Genomic DNA, 12,519 nt, shown 5'->3' with positions numbered 1-12,519 from the left:
TTACTTATTTATTTGCCTAAATTATATTCTATTTATAATAAATAATTATTAATTATTCAATGAATTTATATAGCTAGCTAAGGTGTTTCTGTCCATAACAGTAACACCAACCAAATATAAACCGTCAACTTTATTTTTAGTTTAAAATTAGTACTTTGGAACGTGTTTCTCTTTTACTGATAGAACAAATTATAATATTGAGGGAGTCCCCTTAAAATGACTAGATTACTCACTCTTGACAATTTTTAACATACATATTTCATTTTACACAGAAAAATTACAGCTACTTACATTAATAATCAGATTCTTATTGAAATCAATTTTCAATTAAAGGGTATTATGAGATTTTTAAAATACTAATCATTCATTATGCTAAAACTTTGATTTACTAAAAATAAATAATTATTTTCATCCACATAATAATTCAGTAAACGGAACGATAAGACTGTCATTCTGTCAGTTTGTTGCTAAGAGGTACGCTGTCAGTCAGAGTTGAGTTATCAAATCAAAACTAATCATGATAACGATCCTGCCTTTCGCTACATTACTGAACTACTAAGTTTACTCACTAGTGATACAACTAAAATAAATACGATTTTCGAGCTTTGAACCTTCCGTTCAACGTCCAAGGACAGGCTTCGCTAATATTTAAGGTAATATACCAACTGACTGTTGCCCAATCATGTATATCTATTTGCTAATGTTCTGTACCGCATTGATTTTTCTATAAAATAGGCCAGTAAATATTGGTCCAGCATCATTGGGCCGTAGACGTGCAGTGTTTCAAAGGTTATTCTTGCCGGTCGCTTAAGCGTACTGTGATGAAATGTATTTCTTTTAATGATAATACCTTTAATTCCTATTAATAGAGATACTAAATGTTTAATGTAATTAATATTAAATGTATGTTTTTTTTTTTATTAATGATAAATATATTTAAAATTGTGACTGACAAGGTTTAAATGTAACCATTCAACAAGTGAACAATTGTAGTACAATTTGATTATTAAGTGGGGTTAGTTACCATTTGCATTACTTTATTACATACATGATGCTTTATTTTACTGCAACTTTAGTTAACTTGTTTGCAAATTAGTTTTATGAAAATAACTTTTTTAAACAAATGTATGAGTGTAACCACTGACCATATTATTGTGTCTTTTCAACTAATTTCAAAAAGAAAAAAGTTCTCAATTTAATTTTTTTTTTTTACCTTGTAACTCTATCAGTTGTAAAATAATTTAGAAATTTGTTTTTTTTTTTCATCTATAAGGCTATACTTACAGCTTGGCCCCATAGAAATTTTATCAAAAATGATTCAGTAATGTTTTGAAATTAATATACTTATTTTTTCAAACACACTCTTTAATTCATTAATCTAACATATATATATATATATATATATATATATATATATATATATATATATATATATATATATATATATATATATATATATATATATATATATATATATATATGAGACAACATTACTGGTCCTGCTACAAATGAAGTCAGTTTTTTTTTATGAAATACTGTTTAATTATTATTTTTCTCCAATGCAAATTTTTATTTTACAACTTACCAGTTAATATGGTTACAATTTCTATTCACTTCCTCTTGCCAACCTTCTGTTTTTATTATCAGTTACATTTTTATTTATTTATTTATAAAAGACACACCAACAATATGTTCACAATAATTAAGCAGACAATATACAATGTTATTAGTAAGTAAAAGAGAAAAACTACTATTACAAAATGCTTAAATCTAAGTTTGAACAAACATCTCACTGCTCACTACCAAGCTTAAGGCCATATGAACACCTCAATTAAAGCTGTATACAGCTCTCACAGATAAGCGTCAATGTATACTAAGTAACAATTATACAATTAGAGAAGACCTAACTACCAATCCGTATTATTAATAAGCCTAGTAAACTGCACTAAAGAATTTCCATCTTTATGCTATTAATCACTCATCATAATTATTAGTTAGTTGATTTTAAATGACATTTAATACAAAAAAATCATAGTCTGTTAGATTAACACACATGTTACTATTTGTTCTGTCTAACATAGTCTAAGTTGCATACAACTATAAATAATTAATGATAGAAAGTTATCAATTAAAAAAAAAACAAAAAGTAATATTCATTAAATTGATTTTTTATTTATTTATTTGATTCTTTATTGACTACATTATTTAAAAATGTTTGATATGAAATACAGTCTTAATGTTATATGACATTCCCTCCATGTCAAACTTTAGAAAACTAAAATCTAATTGTCCAGTGAAAAGTATTAGAAATTTCAAATTTCCCCCAATGTTGCTTTCTTGTAATTGTTTATATTTATAATAGGTTAACTATTGTAATCTTTTGGAGGAAATAATAATGAGTATCTATCTATCTATCTATCTATACCTTTAATGAAAATTTATGTTATAATATAGTTTATTGGTTTTTCTACAGGAACTGCGCTACCATAATGGCGAGCGGTTCCTGGGAGGAGTTCTTCGCTGTCCATCTCCCGCCTACTGACTTTGAAGACAACCGCACACTACTCAAAGAGTTCTGTGAACGTCATGACAAATATGGAAATAAAATAGTGCTTGTAACTGTAAGTGAGTCTTGATACAATTATACTTAAACAGTATGCATGAAGAAAATATGAACAACTACATTAAATTACATAAAATTAAAATAAAACATATAGAAACAAAAAAATTGTTAAAACCATTTTTTTTTAATGGATGAATGGTAGCCCCACCCGTGCTATCGGTATACACCGGCCGGGCACTAGTGAAGGATGATAGGTGAGGATGAAGTAGGTTAGTTAGCCCATCGTGACGAATTTAACAAGAATTGTTCACGATCGTTTCCAAGGGGAAACACATGGAGGTCAACCTAATAAGGCATATTGCTAGCAATGGAGCTGTCAAACTCCATTGCTAACAATCCCTTCTCCCCCTAGCCTTTTAGACTTCTGTTAAAACCATTAAATTAATTTGGATTTTAATTAGAATTTAATTACATTGATGAAATTTAAACTATATTATTTAATTTTTGAAATCTTTATGAAAATTTAAGGATCGACTCGCTTCTAATTGCTGTGCCTGACAGGGTCTACAATGTACTATATCAATTATTAATATCTTTTATAATAATACTAGCTGACTCGGTAAACGTTGTTTTACCATATACGTTATTTCTAGAACTATATGTACATGAAAATATATCGTACTACAACTATTATATTCGATTGCCATTATGCAAGTCTATTGCGGCATATAAAAATTGCAATTAAACAACAGGGTTTGATCGTAAAAGCGTGAAAATTTGAAGTTGTATGTATTTTTCAATGCTAAATCATATTTCAATAAAAATAAAAATTTTGTCAAAAAAATAAAAAAAAATCTTTTAGGGGTGGGTCACCCTTATCATTGAGGGGTTGGGACCTACCCAATATGCACACAAAATTTCAAGAAAATCGGTAAAACCGTTTCAGAGGAGTTTGGTAACAAACACCGTGACACGAGAATTTTATATATAATAAATAAATTGTATTGAATATGTTTAATTTTTTTTTTTTTACTGTGACATTAATTTGCAGTCAGAATTCATAATTCCTTTTCAGTCATTTGTTATAACGTTTTTGAGTGGGGTAATTGTTTGAGCCACTTTAGACTGTTTAATGTATAATGTAGTAAATCTATTTAATCTTGTGTTTTGTTTAATCAATTTTTAAATCTAATAAACAGGGGTCATACTGCAGTGTCCCTCCCCTTTCCTATCCCCACATATGTCCCTTATTCTTCTTATTTACCAATTTCCTTTACGCATTTCCAACTTTCCCTTCCTTTTCTTCTCAATCCTTCCCTCCATACTGTAGGTGGTGGAAACCACCAACAAAGGCATTCCTAAAGAGGGTTGACGTCAGGCAGGCCTGGTCGTAAAACCAAGCCAAATCTTTTTGTAATATGAATAAAAAATATATTACACGGATCCCATATAATAATTTGAATAAGGATAGGAAGATAGAAGAAGAAGATGAAACAGAGCCCATAAATATTATGATTTTTTTAAGTCTTCCCTGTGAAATCTGTGAAATCAGCTTAGAAATTAACTTGGGAAATTTCTCTTTTTATTACAGTCGGGTGGTACTACAGTCCCCCTTGAACACAACACAGTCCGTTTCGTTGACAACTTCAGTGCTGGCACACGTGGTTCAGCATCAGCCGAGTACTTCTTGGAACATGGCTATGCAGTGATCTTCATGCATCGCCAGAAATCCCTCGAACCATTCACCAGACACTTCAGTGGACAGAAACTGCTTGATATGTTGGAGATACAGGAGCGAGGACCTAATACTACCATCACTGGTGAGTTAATCAATTTAATTATTTTTTTTACAGCACATTTGCCCCCAAACGAGTATGCGGCTCGCCTGATGGTAAATGACTACCGCCGCCCATGATCACCCACAACACTAACGGCATTGCAGGTGTGCTGCCGGCCTTTTAAATAGGAATATACTCATTTCTTGAAGGTTATGATGTCGTATTGGTTCGGAAATACTGCTGCTGGAAGTTGATTCCAAAGAGTGGTTGTGCGTGAAAAAAAATGCCTTGTAAAACGCACGGTGGAAGACCACCATTCGTCCAGATGGTTGAGATGAAATTTTAATTTATGGTGGGTTTTATTTTTTTCTTTTCATGTGTGAAAATGGTATGGTAACCCCGCCTGCGCTAACGGGATACGCTGGCGGGGCACCAGTGAAGGGCGATCGATGAGAATGAAAACAGGCCAGTTAGCCCATCATGACGAATTCACAAGGAATTAACTATGATAGTTTCCAGGGGGAATCGCGTGGAGGTCGACCTGGTTGTGTATATTGGTAGCAGTGGGATTCTTAGTCTCCAATACTCCCCCCGGACTAACTGACTTGACTTCTCATCCTCACCAATGAACCCTCACTGGTGGGACACCAGTGACTGACAGTCCGCTTCACTAACAATCGCACCTGGCCTGTCCATTACGGCGACGGTGGCGTGTCGCGTGCAGTGCGGCCGGACAGCGTGGACGTGCTGGCGCCGGTGCTGGTGCGGTACAAGGCGGCGCTGGCGGCGGGCGCGGTGCTGCAGGTGGCGTTCACGTCCGTGTCCGAGTACTTCTGGCTGCTGCGCGCCGCCTGCGAGTGCCTGGCGCGCCTCGGCCCGCGCGCGCTGCTCTACCTCGCCGCCGCCGTCTCCGACTTCTACATCCCCAAGGACCGCGTGGTGACTATTGTCTTGACATATTTTTGGCAACTTAGAATGGCAAACAAGCTGACGGTCCACCTGATGGAAAGTGGTAACCGTCGCCTATAGACGTGAGCAGTACCATGGACATAACAGAGTATACTGTTTCGCCCATGACACCCCCCATGCGTTGCCATTTCTTAGGGCTCAGGTGTTATTCCTCTGTACCCTGTAAATTCACGCCGTATCCCGCTCTTCAAACCGAAACACAGCCATGCAAACACAGCTGCGTCACGGTAAAAAAACGAATAGCTAAATAAATTAATGCATATCATTCCAAAAGTTTATTTTGCTAAACGTATATACGAGGGTAGGCTGAAAAGTTTTCGGTTTGACAATGAAAGACTGTGAGTTTCAGTAAAAAAATATTTTGATTTTTTAATTTTATTTACCTTATACCTTTTTACCCAACCTTATACATTTTCTGTACTAAATTACTAATTATTTTCTCTCTAACTGCATTGGGTTGGCTGGAAGAGATTCTCTCTATCTCTTTTAGAGATAAGTCCAACCTTGCTAACAAGTTATTAAACTAATAACTGTATAAAATAAATGTATATAATATATATTATTTATTACGTTTTTAAGCATATATATATATATATATTTATATAGATGAGCTTTATAGTCTTCCAATACGCTCACCCAGGAAAGCATGAGTACAATAACATATAAAAAGGAATATCACACAAAAATATTAAACAAAAAATTCTTTGAAACAAAAAACGTCTGAACACAAATACTCTGTGGTCACTCGACGAAACTCCAGCACGTTGAAGGCAAATACATCCAATTGCGGATACTGGCTCAAAATATCATTGAGTAGTTTCAATGCAAGAGATAGGGGAGCCTGCATAGCGAACTCTGTTCTTCGTAATGGAACATCGAATAAGTGCCGTCGACGTGCTCGCACGTAGTTACTGGGCGCTCCTATTGATATTGATTCCAGTACAGTTTGGTTACATTTTTATGTATATGTATATATCTAACGCCACACCAGCATATACCACGCTTATGGGGGTTAACAATCCTTTTTTATCCTATTAAAACTAATATATAAAATGATGTCATCCCTCAGCCGACCCACAAAATGCAATCTGAGAGCGGCGCGCCCGTGATCCAGCTGCAGCTGGTACCGAAAATGCTGGCGCCGCTCGTCAACCTGTGGGTGCCGGCTGCCTACGTCGTCTCCTTCAAGCTGGAGACCGATGAAAGTTTGCTCATACCCAAGGCGAGGGCTGCCTTGGAAAAATATAAACATAAGGTATGTCACCATCATAAGGATTCATTAATGTTCCACTGCCAAGCATTGTTCTAATTAAAAATGGGTAATATATAGCAATATATGTATACAGATATTGTGACTACAGTATATAGTTATTGTATCTGTTTATTGGCCAAATTAAAAATATATTAAATATCGGTTATTCAAATATAGAAATTAAGCACCCAATTAAAATGAATATAAACATCCGACTGATATGGGCGATATTGAAATGGTAGATGCTCTTTTTTCCCGCCATCAGTGTTCAGAAGGACCCAATATCATCATCATCATATTGATCATTCTGGAGATCGTAATATCTTTATAATCCTATGGGCTATATGTTTTGTTCTAGATGGTCGTTGCAAATATGCTGCAGAGCAGGCATCATCGAGTGATCCTGGTATCCCCTGAGGCCAGTCAGGAGATAGTCCTGACAAGGGAGGACATACATGCAGGTAATATGATATGCATTAGCCATTGAACTTTTCATCAATCTTTTACAATTAGGCTTTTTTTTTATACTGCTGAGGTGGCAAATAAGCATACGGGTCTCCTGATGTTGTGTGATAATGGAATGGTAACCGGTATGAAACCAGTGAAGGATAAGAATGCCTGCAATACCAGGGGGGAATATTTTTTTAATATGATAGTTTCCAACGGGAGAACCAGTGAAGGGTGTGAGATGAGAATGAAAACAGGCCAGTTAGCCCATCATGATGAATTCATCACCATGGTTGGATTGGTTGGGTATATTGCTAGCAATGGGATTCTCAGTCTCCATTACTAACAATCCCTTTCCTCCCTGCTAGCAATGGGACTAGTAATATTGCTAGTAATGTGGTTACTAGACGTCATTATTGACAGACTCTTCCTCCTTCCTAACCTTTGTGTTTATGTTCAGGCGTGGACATAGAGTCGGCGATAGTGAGCGAGATCGTGCGGCTGCACGCGGAGCACCTGGCGGGCGGCGGCGCGGGCGCGGCGCTGCCGGCGGGCGCGGGCGCCGCCGCCGCCGCCGCCGCCGCCGCCGCCGGCTGGCCGCCGCGCTCGCCGCGCTGATCCTCGCGCGTCCGCCGCCGCCTCTACCTCACGCCCGAGTAGGCGGCGCGCACGGACGCCACGCTGTTCCTATCGTAAGCTCACTATGGACTTTCAATATATTCACTCATGTTTACGTCTATATAAAGGTCAGTGCACACCGACGAAGTAATGGCGAAAATGCAAATACAACGGTGAAAAAAAATGGGAATTCAATATGGCTTATATACGACGGATAAGTACATAGTTTTATTTGATGCCAGAACGAAAGCCGAATTTGAAAATAATCTTACAGGACGCAAATGCTTGAATTGTTTATCCAACATGTAAAAGATAGGAAATTCAATATGGAGATGGATAAACACACAGTTGGTGATTTTATTTGGTGCCAGAAAGGAAGTCGAACTATAGAATAATAGTGTCTAAATTAAAAAAAAAAATAACCTTTGGCAATACAGGTATAAAAGTTACTAAAAACGTTTAACAATATGAAAGTCGACTTCTACTTAAGTTTATGTCCGAAATGGATAAAACATATTAATCAGCAGCGATGCGCACGAAAGTCGCGACAGCGTAACGAGAACTGCGCATCGTTCAGTGTGCCTTGTAAGGAAAGGATCACAGCTCTTCGCCGCTATTCCGTTGGTCTGCACTGGCCCTAACTGCGCAAGGATCGTTTGGTACAAGTCAGAACTATTCGATACTTTGTTAAGCGCACTAGTGTTGTGTACAGTCGGCCTATAAAATCATTGTACATCAACTTTTTTATATTACACGATTTTATATTGTATAGGAGTAAATTTTAAATATCTTGTAGGCCGAATGTCTCTGACATAAGCTGATAAACTGTACAATTTTAACAAAATATCATCTCGTATAATATACATTTTTATTTATTTCCTTATAGAAAATATCGCTATCCAAAATTAGTTTTTTTTTTTTTATAATCAATAATTCTCTTTAAAACGTAACTCTGTTTTGGACATACCGTTCAAGACAGTAGAACGCTTAAACCATTGTGGTACTCAGTTTTCTATATTTAAATGATAATTATCTAATAAATTGATATTAGAAAAGACTCGAGGATCATACAAAGACAAATCTTTGACGATCTTTTAAATGTTTGTATTGAAAACAATCTGTATTAACGTCGACTGTACGTAAGGGATGCCCGAGTAGTTATTTAAAATACATGTATATACTATCTATATATTACAATGCATAAGTAACTATCAATCGTGTGCCCCATTATTATATTATTACTACCATGTATTATATATTGGGTGTTGTGTAAATCTGTTGTATGCGGTTCTACCAAACAATAATTCACATTTATTTAATTAAACTATAGTTTGTTACAATATAACTTATTGATAATGTAAATAAACAAAAAAGATATTGATTCGACCATAAAACAGTCTGTTAATATCCAATAGTAGCTCCCTACCAAGGTTTTCCCTAGGCTCTACAGTATGGGGTTCTTCAAATAGGGTGTGTTAAGGTTTCTTCAGGGTCGGCAACGTACACGTGACACCCCTAGTGTTGCAGGCGTCTATAGGCTACAGCGACCGCTTACCATCAGACAGGCTGTATGCTTGTTTGCCGACTAAGTGGTATAAAAAAACTACAAATGTATTAACAAATTAATAGTTAATTGTTTCTATTTGTTTGCTCTTTTCATTTAGAGTTTTTTTTTTTGTTTGAAAAAGCTTGTTTACTTTTTCATTAAGTTTCATTGAAACAGACTAATAGATATTGTCAAAAAATACAAAAGTAATGGCATATTATTGTATGTGACTTTTCTTTTTATACAACTTAGAATGGCAAACAAGCTGACGGCCCACCTGATGGAAAGTGGTAACCGTCGCCTATAGACATGAGCAGTACCATGGACATAACAGAGTATACTGTTACGCCCATGATACCCTCCATGCGTTGCCAATATTCTTTGTAATAGTATAATTTATATTATACTATTCATGTACATGAGGTTACTTAAGAATTCAATAATTAAAAAATATTTATCATTCCTGGTTTTTTTTTTGATGGGTGTAAGTGGTATGGTAACCCCGCCTGCGCTAACGGGATACGCTGGCGGAGCACCAGTGAAAGGTGATAGATGAGAATGAAAACAGGCCAGTTAGCCCATCATGATGAATTCATCAGGAATTAACCATGATAGTTTCCTGGGAGAACCGCGAGTAGGTCGACCTGGTTGGGTATATTGCTAGCAATGGGATTATCAGTCTCCATTACTAACAATCCCTTTCCCCTCTACCTCATTCCTGGTTGGGATATGAGCATATCCCAGATATAAGACTATTTACAATTGGCGATATAACAATTTACTTTAGCCCCCAACTTCGTCTGTATTAAATGTTAATTAACTCACAGGAACAAATAGGATATTGTCTGTCTGTGTGCCAAATTATATCCAATTGTTTTCATCTATTTATATTTTACGGTCTCTTACAAAAGAACTTAATGGGAATGTAAATAAAGTAATCATTGACCTGACCATAATACAGTATGTTAATGTCCAATAATAATTCGAATAATCATTTTTTTTTTATACAATTTAGAATGGCAAACAAGCTGACGGCCCACCTGATGTAAAGTGGTAACCGTCGCCTATACACATGAGCAGTACCATGGACATAACAGAATATACTCTTTCGCCCATGATACCCCCCATGCGTTGCCATTCCTGAGCACTCAGATGTTCTTCCTCCGTACCCAGTAAATTCACGTCATATCCCACCCTTCAAACCGAAACACAGCCATGTAAACACAACTACTTCACGGTTGAAACACGAATGGGACAGAGGTACCTAAGCAATCGACTTTTGTACAAAGTCTCCCTCTGATATCTATATATTCTCTCTATATTAATGGCGACAATAAAAGTCATCGCCCATTTCGATATCGTCTGTATCAGTCGGTAGTATCAATATTTATTTCGATCAGGTTTTGCATTTCAATATTATCAATTCAATATATCCGTTATTGCGCCAATATATCCCCTTCTTTGCATGATTAATGTGATATAATTCATGTTCAAAATTAAAGGAAAAATGGTTAAAAAATTAAATTTTACAGCTTTTTTTTTTTCTGCAATACACATTAAAAAGGTGTTCAGACACGATCAACTTAAAGTGAACTTGTTCTTTTATATAATTTTTGGGCATTCAATGTTATGATGGAAATTTCCACCAGTACGCAAAGAAGGTATATAGATAATGTAACTATAATATGTAAATATTACAATATGTTACCCATCCCTATTTTTCATTAAGTTCTATTGAAAGAGATTTAAGATATGAAATTGAATATTATAAATGAATCTCGCTATCGGTTTGTAATGGAGCTTCAATAAAAGACCGTAATATCACAGTGTAAAGAACAAGCAGTGGTCCAACGCAGTATCCCGAACGATTATATGACATTCGGGATGTATTGCTCTGTTTAGACGTATTTATTGGATGACTGGTAGGAAAGAGTATAAAGGTAATATGGATGTAAAAACAGTTTACTGATCTCTCAATTTAGTAATAAATCAGTCGACTACATTTATATTGACTGTACAGTAGAATCTCGATTATCCGAATATTCGATTATCCGGACTTATACTTCACAGCTCTAATTATCGATTTAGAAATGCTATTATTTATTGGATAGATAGGTATTATGTAAACCATTATCTTTATAGCTCGTAATTTTTTACATATATAAAACCCTTTACATAATAAAAAAAATAATAATTATATATTGTTTGATTCGATTTTGATATCGATTATCCGGATTTTCGATTATACGGAATAATCCGGGTTTTATTTGTTTCGGATAATCGAGATTCTACTGTATGTAATTGTTGTAAAAATTATTTATCGTATACCTATGTGTGTCTTAATATTCTCGAATTATCTTAATAAGGACCATGGCTAGTTACAACTTCTATTGTACTGTTCAGTTCATAATAATATAGGATATTTCCAAAAATAACCCCTCATAAAATAAGACAGGGTTACCACTAAAAAGTTAAACTTGCCATAGACAAGTGCTCGATACATCTTTAGACGTCTTACTACAAAAGAGTCTTACTGTTTATGTCTAAACAAAACAGTTTATTTTAAAAATACAAAATAAAGGTGTTTAAAATAATAAGTTTTATTATTATATAGATTTTGTTTTGTTATAAAGATTATATATATATATATATAATTATATTCGAAAATTATCAATAAACATTACAACACTGATTAAACATTATTTAAGGACTTAGATACAGTTTTGTTAAACAATGAAATTAGAAATAGCCCAAACATTGGGATTTTCAAAACACGTCTGAAGAATTATTACCTCTCACAATGCTGATGTACGTACTTATTATATTTATGTATTATATATAATATATATATATATATATATATATATATATATATATATATATATATATATATATATATCACTTTTCTCATATGGGTTTTACTTATATATATATATATATATATATATATATATATATATACCTACATTTCAATAACCTTTTGTGTACAATAAAGAATAAAGATATTTTATTTTAAATATTTTTTTAACTAAACAATATAAATAATTGGTACACATGTATGACTGTAGCTACTAAAAAATGAACTGTACATTTTACTTTTCTCATATTGGGACATTGCTTAGAAGAAATCTCTATAATAAGTTAAATATTATCACTATAAGTCTCTATATTATTTATTTTTTACATATTTCAATTTTTAACCTTTTGTGTATAATAAAGAATAAAGAATGTTTACCAGTGTCTTAAATATTTTTTTTTGTACTAAGACCGAATATAAATAAGGGGGGTAGCTAAATAGTTTTCTAGAGTTTAGCTAAATAAAAAAATTACACAATTTTAATACATT

At 34.3% G+C, this 12,519-nt stretch overlaps 1 protein-coding gene across 2 annotated transcripts; it reads left to right on the top strand.

Annotated features, from left to right (window-relative positions):
* Positions 1-480: 480 nt before the first annotated feature.
* Positions 481-12,000, top strand: LOC113519069 (phosphopantothenate--cysteine ligase). 2 transcript variants are annotated; one of them, XM_052902161.1, is made up of 7 exons: positions 481-653; positions 2,474-2,621; positions 4,155-4,383; positions 5,066-5,280; positions 6,380-6,565; positions 6,921-7,023; positions 7,470-12,000. In XM_052902161.1, exons 2-7 carry the CDS (start codon positions 2,490-2,492, stop codon positions 7,625-7,627), a joined length of 1,023 nt encoding a protein of 340 aa, XP_052758121.1. In that variant the 5' UTR covers positions 481-653; positions 2,474-2,489; the 3' UTR covers positions 7,628-12,000. The 2 variants fall into 2 exon arrangements, with proteins under 2 accessions (XP_052758121.1, XP_052758122.1); XM_052902162.1 differs by lacking the exon at positions 481-653 and adding an exon at positions 781-1,015.
* Positions 12,001-12,519: the final 519 nt, after the last annotated feature.

Source organism: Galleria mellonella, unplaced genomic scaffold, assembly GCF_026898425.1.
Source record: "Galleria mellonella isolate WM207_F2 unplaced genomic scaffold, CSIRO_AGI_GalMel_v1 utg874, whole genome shotgun sequence".
In the NCBI taxonomy this organism is placed as follows: Eukaryota; Metazoa; Arthropoda; class Insecta; order Lepidoptera; family Pyralidae; genus Galleria; species Galleria mellonella.
This window is presented reverse-complemented; position numbering and strand designations above follow the sequence as displayed.

Excerpts from the sequence above, each read along its gene's own strand:
- LOC113519069 (XM_052902161.1), top strand. The coding sequence starts at position 2,490 with ATGGCGAGCGGTTCCTGGGAGGAGTTCTTCGCTGTCCATCTCCCGCCT. Across the intron at positions 2,622-4,154 it reads ATAAAATAGTGCTTGTAACT|TCGGGTGGTACTACAGTCCC; the intron begins GTAAGTGAGTCT and ends TTTTTATTACAG. Across the intron at positions 6,566-6,920 it reads TGGAAAAATATAAACATAAG|ATGGTCGTTGCAAATATGCT; the intron begins GTATGTCACCAT and ends GTTTTGTTCTAG.